Here is a 23,647-nt window from a genome sequence, read left to right on the forward strand (position 1 = left end):
GTGTGGAAGGCAAGATGGATTCATTAAAGTAGCAGGAAATCCTAGTAGAAAACATCATGCCATCTCTGAGGAAGCTCAAGCGTGGCAGTTATTGAACCTGCCAACAAAACAATGACCCCAAGCATACCTCATATTCCACCAAAGTTTGGTTGTGATTGCCACTGTAGAATTTTCCAGGACGACTTCTGCAGTCACCTGACTTGAACCCCATAAAAAAAATATCTCTGGTGGGATCTGAAAAAGGTGGTTGCAGCTGAGGAATGGCACAAGGCAGGGGTGCCCACACTCCCCACCAATATATATATTATTAAATATATTTAATGACAATAGAACCACTGGCGAGTATAATAAGAGAAAGATTCCATTAAAGGTAGAGGTATCAGAAGAGATAATAAAACTTACAATGTATGCAGACAACGTGATACTCACGTTGAGCGCCCCTCTGATATCCATGGATAAGGTAACGGATATTATAAGCGAGTTCTCATTATACTCAGGATATAAATTAAATCTAAATAAATCTACAGCACGTCTTTTAATTTATCACAAACAGTAAAATAGAAAAATTTGGTTTTGATTGTACTAAAAATTCTTTTGAGTGCTTGGGAATAGAAGTTACCAAAAAGCCAACCAGAATGATGAAACGCAACTTGTTAGATTTGTTGAAATATATGAGTAAAACCCTCAAATAGAAATGTGTGGAGGTATCATGGTGGGGGAGAATCAATATAATAAAAAAAAAATTAAAAAAAATGATATATATATATATATATATATCCAAAGTGGATTTATCTCTTCCGCATGGTATCTCTACACTGTCCAGAAAGTTCGTTGTCTTTGGTTCAATCGATATTCAATAAGTTCATTTGGGCAGGGAAACGCCCACGCATTGGTTCTAACCAATTGGCGTAAAAGATTAACCAAGGGGGCTTGGGTATTCCAGTTACAACAAACATGGAAAGCGTGTAATATTGCACCGGCAATTACGGTATTACCCAATCTGACAATGCAAAGAACCAAATATGGTATAAAAATGGAACAATTTTTATATAACAAAGGAAAACAGAAGGAGGAATTAAGTACTTTATTTTGGATAAAGAGAGGTAAAAATAAATTTAGGTATCACTTCGACTCAAATAGTCTAATTCTAAATAATATCTTAAAGAGATGGAGTAAGATTAGAAATTACTTTTAAATGCAAGATAAAATATTTGCTAGTCTTCCCATATGCCAACCAAACAGCAACATGATTGACTTAAATATATAGAAATGGATTAACCATGGTATTAAGGCAATTGACGATATGGTAAGAAACAGTAAAATTAAAATTACTTTAATGTTTTTAATCTGTTAATATTGATAGTAAAGAGATATTCACTTATATAAGGGTGAAGGGATATCTGAACTACCATTTAATCAAGGATAAATCAAACAAGTAAAACTTGAATAAAAAAATTTACAAAACTGAAATGCTATAAAGAAAATAATGTCAAACTGTTTAAATCTATATGAAAGAGATCCTGAAAATCTTATCCGTTTCACAATAAATAAACAGGGAAAAAGATATACATATTAATATAAGTTATGATGAATGGAAAAGATCCATAGGTATAGTTTCAAGGAATATTCATGGTCTCAATTTGTCCGAGGTACAGTATAAGATCACGAATAAATGGTACTCAACTCTAAGCAGATTTGCAAAAATTAATTTAAATATCTTTGATGGAAGCTGGAGATGCGACTCTCGTAATGGGAGGGTTGATACATATCTGGTGGGATTGCGCGTCATTTCTTTTTTGGATTATGATGGCTGTAGCGGAGTAGCAGTATAATCACAGTATCTCCACTGGTAGTCAGGATAAAGCAGGTAAAACACAGGCAGCATAATAATAATCCCTCTTCCCCAAGGACTAGACGACACACAGTCTGGGAGCCAACTGTTATTTGATTCCACGGTCACAGTATTTATGCAAGTCCCCATGCAAGGGGTTTCCTGAATGACATTCCAGGGGTTTTACTACAGAGAACTGTGTGGGGAACTTAGCCTGCAAGGCTGTTTCCCAGCATGCCTTGCTGTACAGGAGAGATAAGCGTGCAAGAATGTACTGTTAATCACATTATCTCTCCGTACAGCAAAATATACAGTTTTACATAAAAAAAAACATAACTGATATAATATTCAGACGACTGCTCCACACTGCATATAAAACGAGCATAGCAACAGTTAACAAAATATTCACCCTAAGTGTCCAGAAGTGGCTAGGTTTGCCACAATAGCCACAAAAATAAAGAAGTTGACTACTATGGAGTTCGATTTACTCCCTTGCATCTTATAGAATGTGACGGCAGATAAGAACCATTCGGCCCATCTAGTCTGCCCAATTTAAACTCCTTTACTGTGTTAACCTCTACCACTTCAGCTGGAAGGCTATTCCATGCATCCACTACCATCTCAGTAAAGTAATACTTCCTGATATTATTTTTAAACCTTTGCCCCTCTGATTTAAGACTATGTCCTCTTCTTGTGGTAGTTTTTCTTCTATTAAATGTAGTCTCCTCCTTTACTGTGTTGATTCCCGTCTTTTCTCCAAGCTATACATGTTAAGATCCTTTAACCTTTCCTTGTAAGTTAAATCTTTTTATTTAAATACTTTCTATATTTTTGTATTGCATCTAAACATGCTTCAAATATTTAGGCAATTCTCTGCATTGGTTATACACATATTGTTGGCTGCAAAATTATTGGTGGCAAACTGGGAATCTACTAAGGTTACCTGCTGGGAAGTAGTTAACGAACAACTGATATAACAATTAAAGGACCACTATAGTGCCAGGAAAACAATCTTGTTTTCCTGGCACTATAGGGTCATTCTGTTCCCCCCACCCCCGCTGGGCTGAAGGGGTTAAAAGAGGCTTGATTAACCCTCAGCTGCAGGGTTGTTAACATTAGAGGGACCTGGCACCCAGACCACTTCATTGAGCTGAAGGGTCTGGGTGCCTATAGTGGTCCTTTAACCCCTTAAGGACCAAACTTCTGGAATAAAAGGGAATCATGACATGCCACACATGTCATGTGTCCTTAAGGGGTTAAGGATATGAAGAAGGTGGTTGAACTGGAGGCCGCTGCTCATGAGCAATGGGCTAAGATTCCTCAGAAACGATGCATCTCATTTGTCACAGATCTTAACAGCTAAAGGGAGCGCTATAAGTACTACAGATACTGGCCATAAAGGCGTTGAAGAATTTTGAGAGTGGAGAAGTCATTATACTTGAATCATTTGTTGTGTTGAGTTAATTTAAATTGCTTTTGTTTGATTGGTTCATTGCAAACAGCTGAAAGTCTGTACATTTCGACAATAAACCTGTTATTCAATGGGGGTTGAATAATTTTGATTAAAACTGTACAATATTTCATGAAATAATAAAAGTTGGCATGTGTGAAGTTTTAGTTACTCTGACCTAAAACTATGAAATATACACCGAATTCCTGGCAATTCACACTTTAGTCACCACGCCTGGTGGTTATCTACTAAAAGCCAAATTGAAGAGACACTGACAGGCTGTTATTTGTATTATTATTATTTACCAACAGGTTATCATCATTATCTTGCAGTTTAGCCCCTTAATGACACAACTTCTGGAATAAAAGGGAATCATGACGGAATACATCCGTCGTCTGTCCTTAAGGGGTTAATAAATAGCGATAACGGGTGGACAGGTTATTATTATTTACTGACAAGTTATTATTATTATTTATAAAAGTGAGAGTTTCTCTGTCACAGTAGGCTATGAGCCATTTATCGCCGTTTAGTAAATAGCGATACCTGCAGCGAGTTCTGGCACTGTTAGCTCTCCGGCCCCGGTGGGCAGGTTGTTATTAGTATTATTATTATCTACTGACAGATTATTATTATTATTTACTGTCAGGTTATTATTAATATTTACTGAAAGATTATTATTAGTATTATTATTTACGGTCAGGTTAATATTATTTACTGACAGGTTAATATTATTTACGGTCAGGTTATTATTAGTATTATTATTTAATGACAGGCTATTATTTACCGTCAGGTTATTATTAGTATTATTATTTAATGACAGGCTATTATTTACCGTCAGGTTATTATTAGTATTATTATTTATTAAAGTGAGAGTTTCTCTGTCACAGTAGGCTATGAGCCATTTATCGCCGTTTAGTAAATAGCGATACCTGCAGCGAGTTCTGGCACTGTGAGCTCTCTGGCCCGGGTGGGCAGGTTATTATTATTAGAATTATTATTATCTACTGACAGATTATTATTAATATTTACTGAAAGACTATTATTAGTATTATTTACTGTCAGGTTATTATTAATATTAATATTTACTGAAATATTATTATTATTTACGGTCAGGTTATTATTAATATTTACTGAAAGATTATTATTATTATTAACTGAAAGATTATTATTATTAGTATTATTTACTGTCAGGTTATTATTATTATCATTATTTATAAAAGTGAGAGTTTCTCTGTCACAGTAGGCTATGAGCCATTTATCGCCGTTTAGTAAATAGCGATACCTGCAGCGAGTTCTGGCACTGTGAGCTCTCCGGCCCGGGTGGGCAGGTTGTTATTATTAGTATTATTTACCGTCAGGTTATTATTAGTATTATTATTTATTAAAGTGAGAGTTTCTCTGTCACAGTAGGCTATGAGCCATTTATCGCCGTTTAGTAAATAGCGATACCTGCAGCGAGTTCTGGCACTGTGAGCTCTCCGGCCCGGGTGGGCAGGTTGTTATTATTAGTATTATTTACCGTCAGGTTATTATTAGTATTATTATTTATTAAAGTGAGAGTTTCTCTGTCACAGTAGGCTATGAGCCATTTATCGCCGTTTAGTAAATAGCGATACCTGCAGCGAGTTCTGGCACTGTGAGCTCTCCGGCCCGGGTGGGCAGGTTGTTATTATTAGTATTATTTACAGTCAGGTTATTATTAGTATTATTATTTATTAAAGTGAGAGTTTCTCTGTCACAGTAGGCTATGAGCCATTTATCGCCGTTTAGTAAATAGCGATACCTGCAGCGAGTTCTGGCACTGTGAGCTCTCCGGCCCCGGTGGGCAGGTTGTTATTATTAGTATTATTATTTACTGACAGATTATTATTAATATTTACTGAGACTATTATTAGTATTATTAACTGAAAGATTATTATTAGTATTATTATTTACTGTCAGGTTAATAATATTTACTGACAGGTTATTAATATTTACTGAAATATTATTATTAGTATTATTATTTACTGTCAGGTTATTATTATTTACCGTCAGGTTATTATTAATATTTACTGACTGGTTATTATTATTTACTGATGGGTTATGATTATTATTATTTACTAACATTTACTGGCAGGTTATTATTATTATAGATTATTATTATCTGACCTGTTATTATTTACTGACTGGTTAATATTATTAATATTTACAGAAAGATTATTATTATTTACTGACAGATTATTATTAACATTTACGGTCAGGTTATTATTAATATGTACTGAAAGATTATTATTTACTGTCAGGTTATTATTATTTACTATAAGGTTATTATTATTATTAACTGACCGGTTATTATTATTTACTATAAGGTTATTATTACTTACTATCACGTTATTATTATTTACTATAAGATTATTATTATTTACTGACCGGTGATTATTATTATTTACTGACAGGTTATTATTATTAACTATAAGATTATTATTATTATTATTTACTGACTGGTTATTATTATTATTTACGGTCAGGTTATTATTATTACTATTATTATTTATGGTCAGGTTATTATTATTATTAACTATAAGGTTGTTATTATTATTTACTGTCAGATTATTATTTACTATAAGGTTATTATTATTATTATTATTTACTATAAGGTTATTATTACTTAATGTCAGGTTATTATTATTATTATTTACGGTCAGGTTATTGTAACGGACCGTTTCACTTACAAGAGAATAAAACCCAGTTTAGGCGATAATCCCCTTTACAGATGCACAGGCAGCTACTGCAAACACCATTCTCCCGACTGGAACCACACGAACACTGGAACAGCTGAACAAGAAAAGCAGACATCGGCTTACACTCTTGGCAGTCAGCATACAATCCCATTCCCCCAAAGACCGAGACGACACATCGCTTTGAGGGTTAAGCAAGAACTGTGGACTGGGACACCCAGTCTGGCTTTTATTACAAACAAGTACATACAGGACACTCCCAGGGGGAGGATGAAATTAACCAATCACATGGATGTACCTCCCACACATTTCCTCCCCTTAGATTAACACTTAACACAATTATACCGTACACCTTTTTCCCCAATTCCTGGATGTACCCCAAATACATAGGCTACACCTCCAAAACAGGTATCCCCTGATAGCCCTTATTCAGGGGGACAACATATGCAAGAATCAGCCCATTCGGATAAACGGTTCGGGAGTTATGGGACTTTAAAGTATTGACCGACCGCATGGGTAAAGTATCCGAAAACAGTTCCATGCATTTTGGCCCTGCGGTCGGTCACAAACAAGTGAATGAAACAGACGAATTGCCTGTGTTATAGAGCCTGGAGAGGGTTTGAATAAATTCCCTTGTTTGTGGGGTTCTTTCTACCGAACGGCGGGTCATTCGGTAGTTTCCATACGAATTTCTGGAAGTATGGAGGTCTCAGCGGTGTTTGCCTAGTCAAGTGTCCGATTTTAGTTCCAGACACTCGACGGCAAAACACCGCTGTTCGGTAGTTTAAGATGGCCGCCGCCACGTGTTTGTTTCCCGAATGGCGGCCACCCAGAGGACAAAGAATACATTACACTGATTGCCAATTACCCGTTTGCAACATTGTTGCAAACGGTAATTGGAGGCACACTTAGTCCTGGGTGGTCTGGTTGTTCGGTAGTTTCCTCAATATAATGAATGGAGTGATTCTACCGAACAATCAGATGAATGCTGTACATATATATAACCCAGGTTAACCCCTTAACGCCGTTACGGCGTGCTATGCCGTCACGGGTTAAGTGGGCTTTAACGCCGTTATGACGGCATAGCACGCCGTAACGGCTTGCAGCCCCAGGAGGTAAGTTATACTTACCTCCGCCGCGATCCGCTTCGGGAGGACTGCCTCACAGCCCAGGCAGCCCTCCCACGGCAAATGAGGCCCCCGGGGGCCATGTGATCGCTCTCAAAGAGCGATCACATGGCCCTCTATAGCTGGCTGTGGATATGCCAGCAGGGGGACTGTTTGAAATATCAGACAGTCCCCCTGCTGGTGGGAAGAATTAAAAAAAATAATTAGACATGTGTAAAAATAAAATAAATGCATTTTTATATATATATAATATGTATATATATTATATATATAATATATATACATATTATATATATGTAACGTTATACAAAGTGTATTTTAATATTAATATAAGTATATATATTAATATTAAAATACACTTAGAATGACATTACATATATATAATATGTATATATATTATATATATAATAGATGTACATATATATATTATATATAAATACGTATAATTAAAATAATAAATAAATTAAATAAAATAAATAAATAAAATATTGAAACAAAATTTAATATAAATTATATATGCATATGTAATTTCATTCTAACTGTATTTTGTTATTAATATATATATATATATATATCGGTAACAAAATACACTTAGAATGACATTCTATATATATCTATCTATATATAAAATGCAAATAACCGCAAATATATATATATATAGATAAATACATATAATTACATAAAAGATTACATCAGTATACACGTAGAATTTAAATACCTATAAATGCATATATATTAAAATTCTACATGTATATTTAAATAATCTTTTAACGTAATTATGTGATTTGATTAATTAAAATTTGATTGACATGCATGACAACACAGGGAGAAAGTGCAGAGAAATTAATTTGCAAGCACTATATTTGACCCTGTACATAGGGGGTACTGTTTTACCCGGGAGACTTCGCTGAACTCAAATATTCGTGTTTCAAACTGGTAAATTGTATTACAACGATGATATTTTAAGTAAAAGTGACGTTTTTTGCATTTTTTACAAGCGAACTGCACTTTTATGGTCTATATTATTGTTGTAATATGTTTTACTGTTTTAAAACACTAATATTTGTGTTTAGTGAAGTCTCCCGAGAATAACAGTACCCCCCATGTACAGGTTTTATGGTGTTTTGGAACGTTAGAGAGTCACATATAAGGCTTGCATTTCATTTTTTTCACATTGAAATTTGCCAGATTGGTTATGTTGCCTTTGAGAGCGTATGGCAGCCCAGGAATGAGAATTACCCCCATGATGGCATACCATTTGCAAAAGTAGACAACCCGAGGTATTGCAAGTGGGGTATGTCCAGTCTTTCTTAGTAGCCACTTAGTCACAAACACTGGCCAAATATTCGTTTTTTGCTTTTTTCACACAAAAACAAATATGAACGCTAACTTTGGCCAGTGTTTGTGACTAAGTGGCTACTAAAAAAGACTAAACATACCCCACTTTCAATACCTTGGCTTGTCTACTTTTTCAAAAGGTATGCCATTATGGGGGTAATTCTCATTCCTGGGCTACCACACCGTCTCAAAGGTAACATTACCAATCTGGCAAATTTCAATTTGAAAATGTAATGTTCTATATTTGACCCTGTAACTTTCCAAAACAACATAAAACCTGTTAATGGGGGGTACTGTTGTACTCGTGAGACATCGCTGATTACAAATATGTGCATTTTTTTTGCAGTAAAACCTAACAGTATTATGACATTCACAGTTAAAATGTCAGACGGAAATGCAAATTTAAAAAAAAATCTTATTTTCTCACATTTTTTTTACTTTTATTCATAATAAATGATGTTCCATATATGAATAGTTAATGATAGATTAAAGCCCTGTTTCTCCTGAACAAAATGATATATAATAAGTGTGGGTGCATATAATTTGAAAGAGGGGAACTACGGGTGAACAGACACATAGCGCAAATTCCAGTTTTTGTTTACGTTTTGTTTTGATCAGAACGTGCACTATTGACTCCGTCCTGAAGGGGTTAAACTGCATACAAAAATACATACATGACATTAAAGTATTAAAGGCAGGATTACTGTACTACGCTCCACAGTCTTAAAGGTACAGTAGTCCCAAAAGTCCCAATATGTCCATCGCTGCTTTTAAAGGGCCAGTAGCAGCAATATGAATTATTACATGCCCAAATATAGTGTTTCTAGAGCAATATGTCCAGGGGCCGTAGTCGCAGGGCAGGAGGCTAGCAGCCAGGCCTCTCCAGTTCACAGTGGCGAAGCTGGTTTCGCCACAGTTATTATTAGTATTATTAACCGTCAGGTTATTATTATTTATTAAAGTGAGAGTTTCTCTGTCACAGTAGGCTATGAGCCATTTATCGCCGTTTAGTAAATAGCGATACCTGCAGCGAGTTCTGGCACTGTGAGCTCTCTGGCCCGGGTGGGCAGGTTGTTATTATTAGTATTATTATTTACTGACAGATTATTATTAATATTTACTGAAAGACTATTATTAGTATTATTATTTACTGTCAGGTTATTATTATTCACCGTCAGGTTATTATTATTATTATTTACTGTCAGGTTATTATTATTATTTATTAAAGTGAGAGTTTCTCTGTCACAGTAGGCTATGAGCCATTTATCGCCGTTTAGTAAATAGCGAGTTCTGGCACTGTGAGCTCTCCGGCCCCGGTGGGCAGGTTGTTATTATTAGTATTATTATTTACTGACAGATTATTATTAATACTTACTGTCAGGTTATTATTTACTGAAAGATTATTATTATTTACTGACAGATTATTATTAATATTTACTGAAAGATTATTATTATTATTTATTAAGGTGAGAGTTTCTCTGTCACAGTAGGCTATGAGCCATTTATCGCCGTTTAGTAAATAGCGAGTTCTGGCACTGTGAGCTCTCCGGCCCCGGTGGGCAGGTTGTTATTATTAGTATTATTATTTACTGACAGATTATTATTAATACTTACTGTCAGGTTATTATTTACTGAAAGATTATTATTATTTACTGACAGATTATTATTAATATTTACTGAAAGATTATTATTATTATTTATTAAAGTGAGAGTTTCTCTGTCACAGTAGGCTATGAGCCATTTATCGCCGTTTAGTAAATAGCGATACCTGCAGCGAGTTCTGGCACTGTGAGCTCTCCGGCCCGGGTGGGCAGGTTGTTATTATTAGTATTATTATTTACTGACAGATTATTATTAATATTTACTGAAAGATTATTATTAGTATTATTTACTGTCAGGTTATTATTATTTAATGACAGGCTATTGTTTACCGTCAGGTTATTATTATTATTTATTAAAGTGAGAGTTTCTCTGTCACAGTAGGCTATGAGCCATTTATCGCCGTTTAGTAAATAGCGATACCTGCAGCGAGTTCTGTCACTGTGAGCTCTCCGGCCCCGGTGGGCAGGTTGTTATTATTAGAATTATTATTATTATCTACTGACAGATTATTAATATTTACTGTCAGGTTATTATTAATATTTACTGACAGATTATTATTATTTACGGTCAGGTTATTATTAATATTTACTGAAAGATTATTATTATTTACGGTCAGGTTATTATTATTATTTACTATAAGGTTGTTATTATTTACTGTTGTCAGGTTATTATTATTATTATTATTAATAAAAGTGAGAGTTTCTCTGTCACAGTATGCTATGAACCATTTATCGCCGTTTAGTAAATAGCGAGTTCTGGCACTGTTAGCTCTCCGGCCCCGGTGGCCAGGTTATTATTATTTACTGACAGATTATTATTAATATTTACTGTCAGGTTATTATTAATATTTATGAAAGATTATTATTATTTACTGACAGATTATTATTAATATTTACGGTCAGGTTATTATTAATATTTACTGAAAGATTATTATTATTATCTGAAAGATTATTATTATTAGTATTATTATTTACTGTCAGGTTATTATTATTATCATTATTTATAAAAGTGAGAGTTTCTCTGTCACAGTAGGCTATGAGCCATTTATCGCCGTTCAGTAAATAGCGATACCTGCAGCGAGTTCTGGCACTGTGAGCTCTCCGGCCCGGGTGGGCAGGTTGTTATTATTAGTATTATTATTATTTACTGACAGATTTTTATTAATATTTACGGTCAGGTTATTATTATTATTATTTACTGAAAGATTATTATTTACTGTCAGGTTATAATGAGTATTATTATTTAATGACAGGCTATTATTTACCGTCAGGTTATTATTATTATTTATAAAAGTGAGAGTTTCTCTGTCACAGTAGGCTATGAGCCATTTATCGCCGTTTAGTAAATAGCGATACCTGCAGCGAGTTCTGGCACTGTGAGCTCTCCGGCCCGGGTGGACAGGTTCCCCACATAATCCAGGACCAGCCGCTCTCTGTCCTCCCGGTTCCCGGCCTCCCCAAGGGCGAGCTCCAGCGAGGACTGCCCGGCACTGAGCGACAACACGCTGCCCGGAGCCGCCATCTTACTGCTCCACCCCACCCCGCCCACTGGGACCAGGCCGCCATCTTACTGCTCCACCCCACCCCGCCCACTGGGACCAGGCCGCCATCTTACTGCTCCGCTCCGCCCCGCCCACTGGGCTCCGTCCCGCCCACCCCGTGAAACACCTGGCAGACAGTCTGCAGCCGCAGATTCACTGTGACCTCCCCGGGTACCGGCCTGACTGGAACCTGAATAATAAATAATAATAATAATATATAATAATAATAAATAATAATAATAATATATAATAAAATACAGCACTGTGTTATTATTATTATTATTATTATATAATAATACCTGTGAGGAAAGTGCTGACAGAAATCACAGTAAAAAGCTTCACACACAGATTCCACAAATATTATTAATTATTATTATTACTACAATAGAATATCCGGGAAATAATAATAATAATAATAATAATATAATTCAGCACTGACTGATATCACTGGGTATATAATATAATAATAATGTTAATGTTTATAATGATTGTGTGAGGAAAGTGCTGATTTAAACAGACAGACAGGAAGTGATCGGCGCGAGATGGAACTTCACTTAACCTCAGTGACTATTATATATAGTGTTATATTATATATAGTGTTATATTATTATTATATAGTGTTATATTATATATAATGTTATATTATATATAGTGTTATAATATTATTATATAGTGTTATATTATATATAGTGTTATATTATTATTATATAGTGTTATATTATTATATATAGTGTTATATTATTATATATAGTGTTATATTATTATTATTATATAGTGTTATATTAATATTATTATATATAGTGTTATAGTATTATTATATTATTATATAGTGTTATATTATTATATATAGTGTTATATTATTATATATAGTGTTATAGTATTATTATTAGTATTATATAGTGTTATAGTATTATTATATTATTATATAGTGTTATAGTATTATTATTATATTGTGATAGTCAGTGCAGTATATTATAGTATTATATAGTGAGTGCAGTATATTATAGTATTATTATATTATAGTATTTATAGGTTGATAGAAATTCTCAGACATTACTGTTATATTTCTGTTAAACATAATCTTATCTTTAAAGTGCCTAATGTCTGAATAACTGTTATAATGTGTTAATAACCATGTAATGTCTAAATTACTCGAATGTAAATTTTTACATACCGGTAACTCTGTTTCAGTAATGTCAGATAATGAAATCCCAGAAATCGATATATGGGATTATAAATCCCTGAGGAAAAGTAAACAGTTAAAGACCAGTGAGGAGAGAACAGCACAACAACACAACAGACAAGCTGCAGCACAACAACACAACAGACAAGCTGCAGCATCAGCCAAACGTGAGCAGGAAAAGACAGACAGATTGAAATCCAGGCAGGCAGATACCACAAAAGATCCCAGGACAGCTGGGAAACAAAATGGACTCAGACTTGGCACTTGTACACCAACAACAAAAAGGTCCAATAAAACCCAGAGTCCTGGGACCAGCTCCCCCCGGCACAATGGGCACTGTCCCAGCTGCCAGATGCCATTTTCTATACTCCTGGTACAGACACCCAGATGGCATGTGAGCGAGTGCTTGGACACGCCAGCTCTCACAGATAAAGGTAACCCATCCTTTACTTTCTGGTAAATCAATCTGACCTCCTGCAGCTCCGGTTTATGCCAATTACGATCACTCTCAACCAGTCAACTCCAACAACAAAGTTAGATCTGTTTGTGGGTAATGGCAAATGTAGATTTTAGCACTTTCCTGTAAGTCAGCATTGTTGGACACTGCCAGCATTTGACCAGTACATATAAATATAAATCTAGAGCAGGGTTAGGCATCCGCTGGCACTCCAGATGTTGTGAACTACATTTTCCTTAATGCTCTTACAGCCCCATCTACTGCCAAAGCATAATGGGAGATGTAGTCGAAAACATCTGGAGTGCGAATGTTGCCGATCCCTGATTTAGAGAACATGTGAGGCTTCCATTGGAGAGTAGAGTCCTCTTGGTCAGTGGTTCCTAAACCATCCTTAATGACCCAGCTACAATCCAGGATTTATGTATTTTTCTATTCTATTCCATCGGAGATTCTGACAAAACCTGGAATGGGCCATGAGGTTGTATGGGAACCACCGATCTAGAAAATGGGGAATTAAACCCAGTTTAATATCATGGAACTAGACAACGGGACCAAAAAAAAAAATTCACCTTAAAATGTGCAAATATAGGGAATTCAGTTATGTAATGGGAACTTCACCATTGACAATGTTTAGTTGTTACATGTATTCAATAATTGAAAAGGTAGAATTTACAGACTTTTTAGAACAGATTGTAGCTGCCAAGGACTAGAAGTCTCAGCATTCTCTAGATTTACTTAAAGGGTTATTCGCTAAACTAAGAACTGGCCAGAGAATCACACACCCTAGATCAGTGATGGCTAACCTGGACACCATACATTGTTTCTGGACTACATTTCCCTTTGATGTTCATGTTTAAGACTCTAAAAGCTAGCTGAGCATCATGGCAAATGTAGTCCAGAAACAATTTAGGGTGTCAAGGTTAGCCATCACTGCCCTAGACCAACATAGACAATCTGAAAAATCCAACTCCGGTATTTCTCTCCAGCTGACATGCTTTTTGTAATCCCCTAGTGTTTTCCTGATAACAGTTTAGTAAATAATCCAGATAATGTTTTCTTACAGGCTTGATTGTTTTGGCATTTCATAAGTTAAAGCCCATTGACATCTTACACAGTTATGGTCGAACATGGTAAATTATCAAATGATCTGTTTACAATAGGACACTGGGGTATACATTCATCTGTTCCTTTGTTTCTTTTTCAGAATGCCCCGATGGCATTACATGCAGTTCCACTATCCCGTCACACTACAAGAAGTTCAGCCACTTCCAGCTTGCTCAGAGTCGTGCAATGGATGAGCTTAACTGTTCTCCACTATACTCAGCCCTTCATTCATCTCTTGAAACTGCCAAATCACCAGCCACTCATCGTTCTAATCGTGGACAGGACAATGAAATCAGACCTGAAAACTGCATTCCTGCACTAGATATTAGCAATACACCTAGGAGCCAAAGATCTCCTCATTCACAATCACCTGCAAGCTCTCAGGAATCAGTAAAACAGACATCGCTTGATGTCTGGCTTTCATCCCCATCCAAAAGTGTGCCATCACAAGGTTCACTGTCCCCAAACAGCCGTACTGATCCTCTTTATAATAGGTTAAACAATGTCACAGCCCCAAACCTCCCACATCAAGCCCCCAATTATTTTGATTGTGAAATCTCTTATTCTCCTCTTCACAGTGACGAGGAGCTATACAGCGATGAGAAGGATAGCATCACTGGCTCAATAAAGAGTGCGCTTCCCTGTCAGTCTGCGGAGGAGAATTTGCACAGGAATAAAGAGCGTTTAGCTGGAAATCAGCAGCTTGAAGACTCTCATAGCAATGGGGAAACATGCAATAGAAGTAGCTCAGAACCCTTATTCTCAGAGAGCATCACCCATGAGCCTTTCCCATGTGCTGCTAATCAGCCTGAAACTACACCAATCACAGAAGATGATAATTGGTCCATATACAGCTCACCTGCCTCCTGCATTAATGATTGGGATGTACACCGCCCTGAGCTTAACAATTGGTTAACAGCAGAACGTGATAACAGACTAATTGTCTCTTCCAGCCAGATGAACAAAGTGATTTTACTCGGTAACATTCAATCTGAACGGAGTGCTTGTGACAGTTTGAAAGACAGGACAAAGCAGGTTAGTCTCCTCTGTACACAGAAACCGCAGCACACACCAGGACTTTCTCAACCTGCAGTAAAAGGTCATATAGGAGAGATACCTGTACCCCAGGGAAGTGCTGCTATGCCCTCTGTAGAAATCGCTCCTGCCAAGGCAAAGAAACAGATGGACATTGGGGTGTTCTTTGGGCTTAAACCCAAACCTGTCATAGAGAAAGAAGCTGTGTTCCCTTTAAAGTCCCAGAGTTTGAATGATGTTACAGCCCAGGGGGGTAATAAACGCGGCCCAAGGAAGAGGAAAGCTCAGGGCTCGCTTGGAGACACCGATTCTCTTAATGAAACTCCTAATTCAGTGGAGATGGGGAGCCACAAAAGACAGGGGAAGAAATTCAGGCAAAACTCAACAGGAGAGGGGAGTGGGAAGAAGAAATGTCCATTCTACAAGAAAATCCCAGGTATGTCCTGACTTACTGCGGTTTTATGGGAAAACATTTTAACTCCTCTTTTCACCTGTGTCAAGACTAACACCGGCCCCTGCTGCAAAGAAAATCCATGTGCCGCCTGTCCCTGACCTGTAATATAAATCTGCGTACGGATTTAACTTTTCAGTAAACTTCAGGCTATAGTAGTCGATCTGAGATCTAGAGAATTTTTTTGATTCAACCATTGTGACCTAAAATTTGAAATCCCTATAAATTCCTCACAAGTAACACTTGTTAATAACGATGTTAGCGAATAATGCTGCTAAAGTATTTTCACAACTGGGTTTTGTGTGAAAAAACCTCTAACTTAGACCTTCTTTTTGGCTATTTTGTCCTCATATTTGCAATTCCATTATCAATATTCCTGAGGTTAGTGAGGCCACCCTTCATACACCCCATAATACATGGTACGTTTGGGGTCTCACTCACATCTCACTCAGCCAGCTGGGTTGTGGCCTATTGTCAACCAGCAAATTGTAATCCAGATTCAACTGTTACATTTTCTGGGCTGCATTGAGGTGTGTATTCAAAGCCCTGTAATACGTGATATTTGGGTATCCAGGCCAACTCTCTTTTTGGCCCCTTTGTCACAAGTACCTGAATTCAGTGCCCTTATTTAACCTTGCACGGCAGCGATTTCCCAAGTAAGATGGTTAATCTCATTAAAGCAGGTTGGGTTGTTAGAAAAGAACCTGCCAAAAATGATTGTGTGTGTGTGTGTGTGTGTGTGTGTGTGTGTGTGTGTGTGTGTGTGTATTTCTTACCCACCTCCCTCCCCTACATATACAAAACTTTATTAAAATGCAGACTTGCCACCAAGTGTTTTTCTAATATAAATCCAAGTGGTGATCTTTCTCTGGTGTTTTGCAGGGACTAACTTCACTGTGGACGCCTTTCAGTATGGACAGATAGAGGGATGTTCTGCATATTTTTTGACTCATTTCCACTCGGATCACTATGGGGGTCTCACAAAGAAATTCCGATTCCCAATTTACTGCAGTAAGGTAAAACATGCTGCTTAGCATGGGATTGGTTTATCTTTTCATTACTTGCTAATAACTTGGTGTGCCCTTAAATGGATGCCTGGTGGTGGGCTTTGCCCTGTGATTTAAATGGATTCCTGGCGGTGGGCATTGCCTGTGCCCCTGGAAAGGATGCCTGGCGGTGGGCATTGCCTGTGCCCCTGGAAGGTAGATTTGTCTTCATATGAGACCATTATACAGAACAGTCCAGTAGAGGGAGTAATCATTTGTACAAGATACAAATGAGCTGCAGCCATTAACGTCCTATAGGTTATATATAAGGATGTAACTCCAAAATCCAAGGTTGTGTATTAAGGTGGCAGTTCTGAGGGAAAGGAGGAAGTCAAATTGAGAGGAAGGAGTGTGTTTTTCTTTTGGGTTTGTTGGTGGCACGGAGACCATAGCTGTAAGGTCAGTGGCCAGACGTGGGATTCGGTATCAGATAAATGGAGCTTTCTCGTGTCTTTGTTTTCCAGATCACAGGAAATCTGGTACAGAGCAAGCTGCGCGTGGAGAAGGAATTTATAAACGTTCTACCTATGAACACAGAGTGCGTGGTGGACAACATCAAAGTATTTCTGCTGGATGCCAATCAGTACGTTGCGTTTTAATTAGTTCACACCTGCATAACACACCGCACATAGGCTCTGAAAAATAATGGGAGGTAATACAGGGCTCAAAATCGAAGTGCCTTGCTACTAGCCAGGCTTAAATTACTTGCTATTACAAATTTTCACCTGCTATACAACTTCAACAGCTGCCCCTCCGCCAAATGCCCTGTGCTTCCTGAGATGGCCCGGGCTTTGCAGTGTGCCCTGTGCAGCTGTCTGTATACTCTATGGGCTCATTTCCAGCCTCCTCAATATATTTCTGCAGGAAATTGTTACTCGTAGCTATCAGCGGTTACTAATTTGTGACTGGTTTCCAAATTTGTCATGGTTTACAAGCTTGCATTGATACTTGCCAGTCACCAGTAAAACACAAACATGCGCCGTGTAAGCTGTCACTATATCAACCACACTTTGCCGGTATAAAGTCTTTGCCAGAGCACTGTCTCCTGTGTTTGGTGTTGGTAGGAGATAAAAACACTGTAAACAATGTATTAAATTGGATACAGATCTATGGAACTTCTGAGGTTTATCTCTGCTTATTACACTTGCACCTTACTTATAAAAATATTATTTTATATCATGTCTTGTCTTTAAATGACAACTGTTGCCTCAATTAAAAAAACAAAACCAAATTATTACATAAAGGATTGAAAATAGATTATATATATATATATATATATATATATAAATTTTTTTTTTTTTTACTTTTTCTGAAGTATGTTTAAAAAATAAATACTTATTCCTCCAGCCAGCTTATACATGCTAAAAGAACATTCATTTACAATGAAGCATTCTTATTGTGCACAGAATTACTTGTGGTGAATTTATCTCTTATCCCTGATCTGCTCTCTTCTAGTTGCCCTGGGGCTGTTTTGCTCCTCTTTGTTCTCCCCAATGGGACCACAGTATTGCATACAGGAGACTTCCGTGCCGATCCATCAATGGAGAATTATCTGCCTCTAATTGGCCAGAAGATAAACACGCTCTACCTCGACACCACGTAAGACTTTTGTCACCACTCTGCTGTTTAGAAAATCTGTTCTCAGGGAGAACAAACTGCTCACGTCTACTGAAAGTGGCAGAAATATAAATTACAAATAAATCAAAGATGAGGTGAATTTAAGAGATCCCTTCAGCTTTTTTTTTTTTTGTTTTTTTAATACATTTTTTGTTTTTTTTTTACCAAAAACAAAAACCTTCTAGCTTTAATTTGTTATAACATGCTGAAAATGAACACTACCAATTGCAATGCATTCTAAAGCTAATACATTATATGTTGACATACCTGCTAGTCCACTAGTATTTTAGCTTCTTGCCAGATTGCATCTTTTGTGGACAGTCTGTTTCTTTGCTAGATGCACTCCGGGGAGTGACTTTCTGCTTTAATAAAAATGTTTCTTCCTTCAAAACCATCCCATTAGTCGTACGATATAATAAACTGCTCCTGAAACAATTCTGTTTATACATTGATGCAGGAACTCTATTTTAAGGATCTCTGACAAACGTTATGCTTCTCCAGACTGCTTCGGAGAGGTGCAGCATGCGCTTTTAATGATTTAGGATTTCAAGTTTGTTTGTGTCTGAGCTGAGGCTCGTTTGGCTCCCTGATGTTACTTTTCTCAAATTGCAGACTTCCACCCTGTGCAAGTTAAGGACGTGTCGTTGGTTATTACTGCAGATTACATGACAAGCTAATAAGTGTTAATATTAAATAGAATAAGTTCCCCATTGGATCAAATATAATTTTTCCTTCATTAGTTGTTACGTATTCTGTTCCAGATACTGCAGCCCAGAATACACCTTCCCTCCCCAGCACGAAGTTATTGAGTTTGCTGCAAACGCTGCCTTTGAAATGGTTACCTCGCATCCACGCACACTGGTTGTCTGTGGAACTTATTCTGTTGGAAAGGAGAAAGTCTTCCTAGGTATTCTCTGCTTGCTGTCACTAATATCTCACAACGGAAAACCCTATGCAGACTAGATGTTCATGTCCATTTTCCACATTATTTCAGTGTTTTATGGTTTATGTGACTTTAACCGTGGCCATGTCCATATTGCAAGAACTGCTTGGTTCCTGCCCTGCTGCCAGTTTTCACCCATTGTCAGCCTGAAGTGTTTTTAGATGGGGAATTTATTGCTATATTTACTGGCGGTTTCTAGTGTATTGAGAACTTGTTCTATTCGCTGCTGCCTGTGTACGCACATCTGACTCTCCCACAATGATTGCTCACACATACTAGGGATCGACCGATTATCGGTTTTACCGATATAATCGGCCGCTATTCGGTATTTTCAGCAATATCGGTATCGGCCAATAGGGATACCGATATTGCCGATAATACCTCCCAGGACCGCCAGGCTCATTACAAGCCCGGCGGTCCTGGAGGGGCGGGCAGCAAGCGTTTACTCACCTCCCTGCAGCTCCTCCAGCTCCCCAGTGTAAATTTCGCGAGACCCGCGGCCAGCTCTGACGGCCGCGGGTCTCGCGAGATTTACACTGGGGAGCTGGAGGAGCTGCTGGGTGGTGAGTAAACGCTTGCTGCCCACCCCACTTCCCTCCCCTCCCCTCCCCCAGCTAAGCCAATGCCACTGGACCACCAGGGATTAACATATCCCCCTCACTGGCAAGGCAACAAGCAGGGAGGGGGGGACAACAATAAATAAATAATTATAATTAAATATATAAAAAAATAATAATTTACTATAAAAAAAACAAAAAAAACATTTAATAAAAAATGCCCCCTCACACACACTCTATTATACACAAACACACTGTGTATATAATTCAGTGTGTTTGTATAGTGTGTGTGTGTGTGTAATGCAGTGTGTTTGTATAGTGTGTGTGTGTAATGCAGTGTGTTTGTATAGTGTGTGTGTGTAATGCAGTGTGTTTGTATAGTGTGTGTGTGTAATGCAGTGTGTTTGTATAGTGTGTGTGTGTAATGCAGTGTGTTTGTATAGTGTGTGTGTGTAATGCAGTGTGTTTGTATAGTGTGTGTGTATATAATGCAGTGTGTTTGTATAGTGTGTATAATGCAGTGTTTGTATAGTGTGTATATAATGCAGTGTGTTTGTATAGTGTGTGTATATAATGCACACTACACAAACACACTGTATTATATACACACTGCATTATATACACACACACTATACAAACACACTGAATTATATACACACACACTATACAAACACACTGCATTTTATATACACACACACTATACAAACACACTGCATTTTATATACACACACACTATACAAACACACTGCATTTTATATACACACACACTATACAAACACACTGCATTATATACACACACTATACAAACACACTGCATTATATGCACACACTGCATTATATACACACTATACAAACACACACTGCATTATATGCACACACTATACAAACACACTGCATTATATACAGTGTGTTTGTGTAGTGTGTTTATATAATTCAGTGTGTGTTTGTGTAGTGTGTTTATATAATGCGCATTATATACACACTATACAAACACACACTCTGCATTATATAAACACACTACATTCACTATACACACACTCTGCATTCCTTATATACACACACTACACAAACACACACACTTTGCATTTAGTATATACAGCATTCACCTTACACACAATGCATTCACTTTACGCACACTACCCACACACTACACAAACACTCTGCTTTCATTATATACACACTAGACAAATACACACTGCATCCACTACACAAACACACACTGCATCCACACCACTCACACTACACAAACACACACTGCATCCAGTACACACATACACAGCTCCCCTGTCTAAACACACTGCATCCACTACACGTGGCATGTATATTTTGTGCATTTACCTTTAGAAATAGTTTTTATTTTCCAAAATGGTAAATGTACAGAATATCGGTAAATTATATCGGCTATCGGCCTGAAAGTTCACAGAATATCGGTATCAATATCGGTCGATCCCTAACACATACTCTAACCACCATTATGGGTTTTTCTTTAACTCTTTTGCCCAGACCCAGCAAAAGTGTGTTTGGTTTAAAAAAAAATAATAATAATTATATCCTTACACTTCTCGGCAATTTGTCTGTTAATTGTATAGGTTTAGCCATATTATAATCTCGTCATAATATCATGGAAAGAGTGTTTTGCAAAGGCTAATGTACCCTCGTTACCAGCCACGTCTGATTTTTGTGTAAACGCTGTCTTATGTTATTTCTCTGTGCAGCTATCGCTGCAGTCTTGGGCTGTAAGGTCAGCATGTCTCAGGACAAATATAAAACAATGCTGTGTCTGGAGTCCGAGGAAATCAGCTCGCTCGTCACTACCGACTGGCACAGCACTGCGCTTCATGTTCTTCCCATGATGCAGGTTAATTTTAAGGTAAGGCTCAATTTCCTCGTGCATTTTGATGGGTTACTTAGAGTGGGAGACCGTACAATGAAAGAGAATGTCTTCAGCATCTCAAAGGCTTAGTTCAGTAAAGATCCATGCACGAGTTTCAGCCTTCAAAGTAAGAGATGACTGACACCTTGCAGGCCCCGACTATGTTCTCAAACTGTCTGGAAGTCGTTTAACTGCTGACCTTGGTAAGGCACCAGGCAAAGGCCAAAGTAACTGATCTTGATGCATTGCTGACTTACAGAATTTTTCCAATTCAGCTATTTTGACCTTAAACTTGAAATAGACTTAGAATTCCCTTTGAATGTGAGCGTAGAGTGCTAATAGATACCAAATAAGTCCCCGCAATATAACTGCACTCCACCTTCAATCCTCCCTTAAAGGCTGAGTGCCTTATTGGACTTATTTGGTATCTGCTGGTTCTCTCCTCACATTCATAGCTGTCTGGATCTGATGGTATGTACTATATTCGGTGTGGTTTGTTGACTTGGATTATCTGTGTTTCTCTGATTTGAAGATACTTGGTGAATATCATCTTCACTTTTGCATTTTGGAATATTGCTGTAACTTGTATAACGGATTTGCATGTTTGGTTAAAAATAAAATATTTAACTATTTTATTAACGTAAATTGTGTGCTCATGTATTTATTTTTATTTTTTTCACATGTTCAGTTCCTCCAACATTTACTATTGGTAATATGCGTATCAATATGTAGTGTGTATTCTTAGTTTAGCTAGTACAGCGAGGTAACGTCTCTTAAGTCTTCTCTATATTTTCTTGTTCCACACAGGGTTTGTATGCTCACCTCAACAAGTTTTCTGGGAAATATGAGCGTGTCTTGGCATTCAAGCCTACAGGATGGACTTATTCGGATCAATGCAGTTCAGTGACAAATCTCAGACCAGAGACCAGAGGGAAAGTCACACTTTATGGTACAAACTGTCTTTGTGTCTATCAGAGGCCACGCCTGCTCTCGGTGGGATGTGGGTTGGTTTGTGTTTTTAGACAAAATATATATTTTATATATTTTTTTTTTTATATTTCTATTTTAGGTATACCGTACAGTGAACACAGCAGCTTCTTGGAAATGAAACGTTTTGTTCAATGGTGTAAGCCTCAGAAAATAATCCCGACAGTTAACGTTGGAAGCCCCAAATCCCGTTCTACCATGGAAAAGTATTTTACGGATTGGTCTTTGGAAGCTTCCTCTAAACCAATCAGAAATACTACGTAATTGAACACGTTCTTTGCGTGGTTACACAGTTTCCCTTTTTTTCTTCCTGTCTGCTGCTAAATATACATGTGACCTCTTAGAAATTTTACCCTTGCCAGTGACCGCTATTCAGTCTCTCGAGCTGGTGCATTCCCTGTTTACCATACTTCCCGGTCTGGGTTAAATATCTAAAACTCTTTGCTGAACTGTTCTGGACTCTGTCTCTCTGTCAGTTTATTCATCAGTTTTATTGCACATGATGGATTTTTTTTTTTTTTAACTTAATGTAATTTATGACAAACCTTTTTAGAAAGTTATTTAATAATTTTAGCCTTTTGCAGTATAACTGCTAAATACTCGCATTTTGTACACAAAAAATTTACTTATAAAGCAAACTAATGAAATAAAAAACCCTTTTCCAATCCGGTTTGAAATGTATCTCATGCTAAAACATGTTATCGCTGTAGCAAAGCTGAAGGGCTTGCAGATATAGTTTACAAAAAAACCTCTGAATGCAAACATTTAATTAAAGGGACACTAGTCACC

General features: G+C 37.1%; 2 protein-coding genes across 2 annotated transcripts in view; one reads left to right on the forward strand and one right to left on the reverse strand.

The window, feature by feature from the left end:
* The window catches only part of NHLRC2 (NHL repeat containing 2), a 49,070-nt gene extending 37,474 nt beyond the window's left edge, over positions 1-11,596 (reverse strand). Inside the window, exon 1 of the mRNA XM_063433850.1 lies at positions 11,421-11,596. Coding sequence (XP_063289920.1) covers positions 11,421-11,586 — 166 coding nt within the window. The 5' untranslated portion in view covers positions 11,587-11,596. The remainder of the gene's footprint in view (positions 1-11,420) is intronic.
* A 1,322-nt stretch (positions 11,597-12,918) lies between these two features.
* Positions 12,919-23,452, forward strand: DCLRE1A (DNA cross-link repair 1A; the record flags this gene model as incomplete). The annotated part of the gene is made up of 9 exons (XM_063434838.1): positions 12,919-13,222; positions 14,450-15,820; positions 16,718-16,851; positions 17,346-17,464; positions 18,337-18,480; positions 19,260-19,405; positions 21,714-21,868; positions 22,679-22,820; positions 22,941-23,452. Coding segments are annotated over 9 exons (2,697 nt in total), but the record flags the coding sequence as incomplete, so codon positions are not given.
* Between the last annotated feature and the right edge of the window lie 195 nt (positions 23,453-23,647).

Source organism: Pelobates fuscus, chromosome 10, assembly GCF_036172605.1.
Source record: "Pelobates fuscus isolate aPelFus1 chromosome 10, aPelFus1.pri, whole genome shotgun sequence".
NCBI classification, from domain to species: Eukaryota; Metazoa; Chordata; class Amphibia; order Anura; family Pelobatidae; genus Pelobates; species Pelobates fuscus.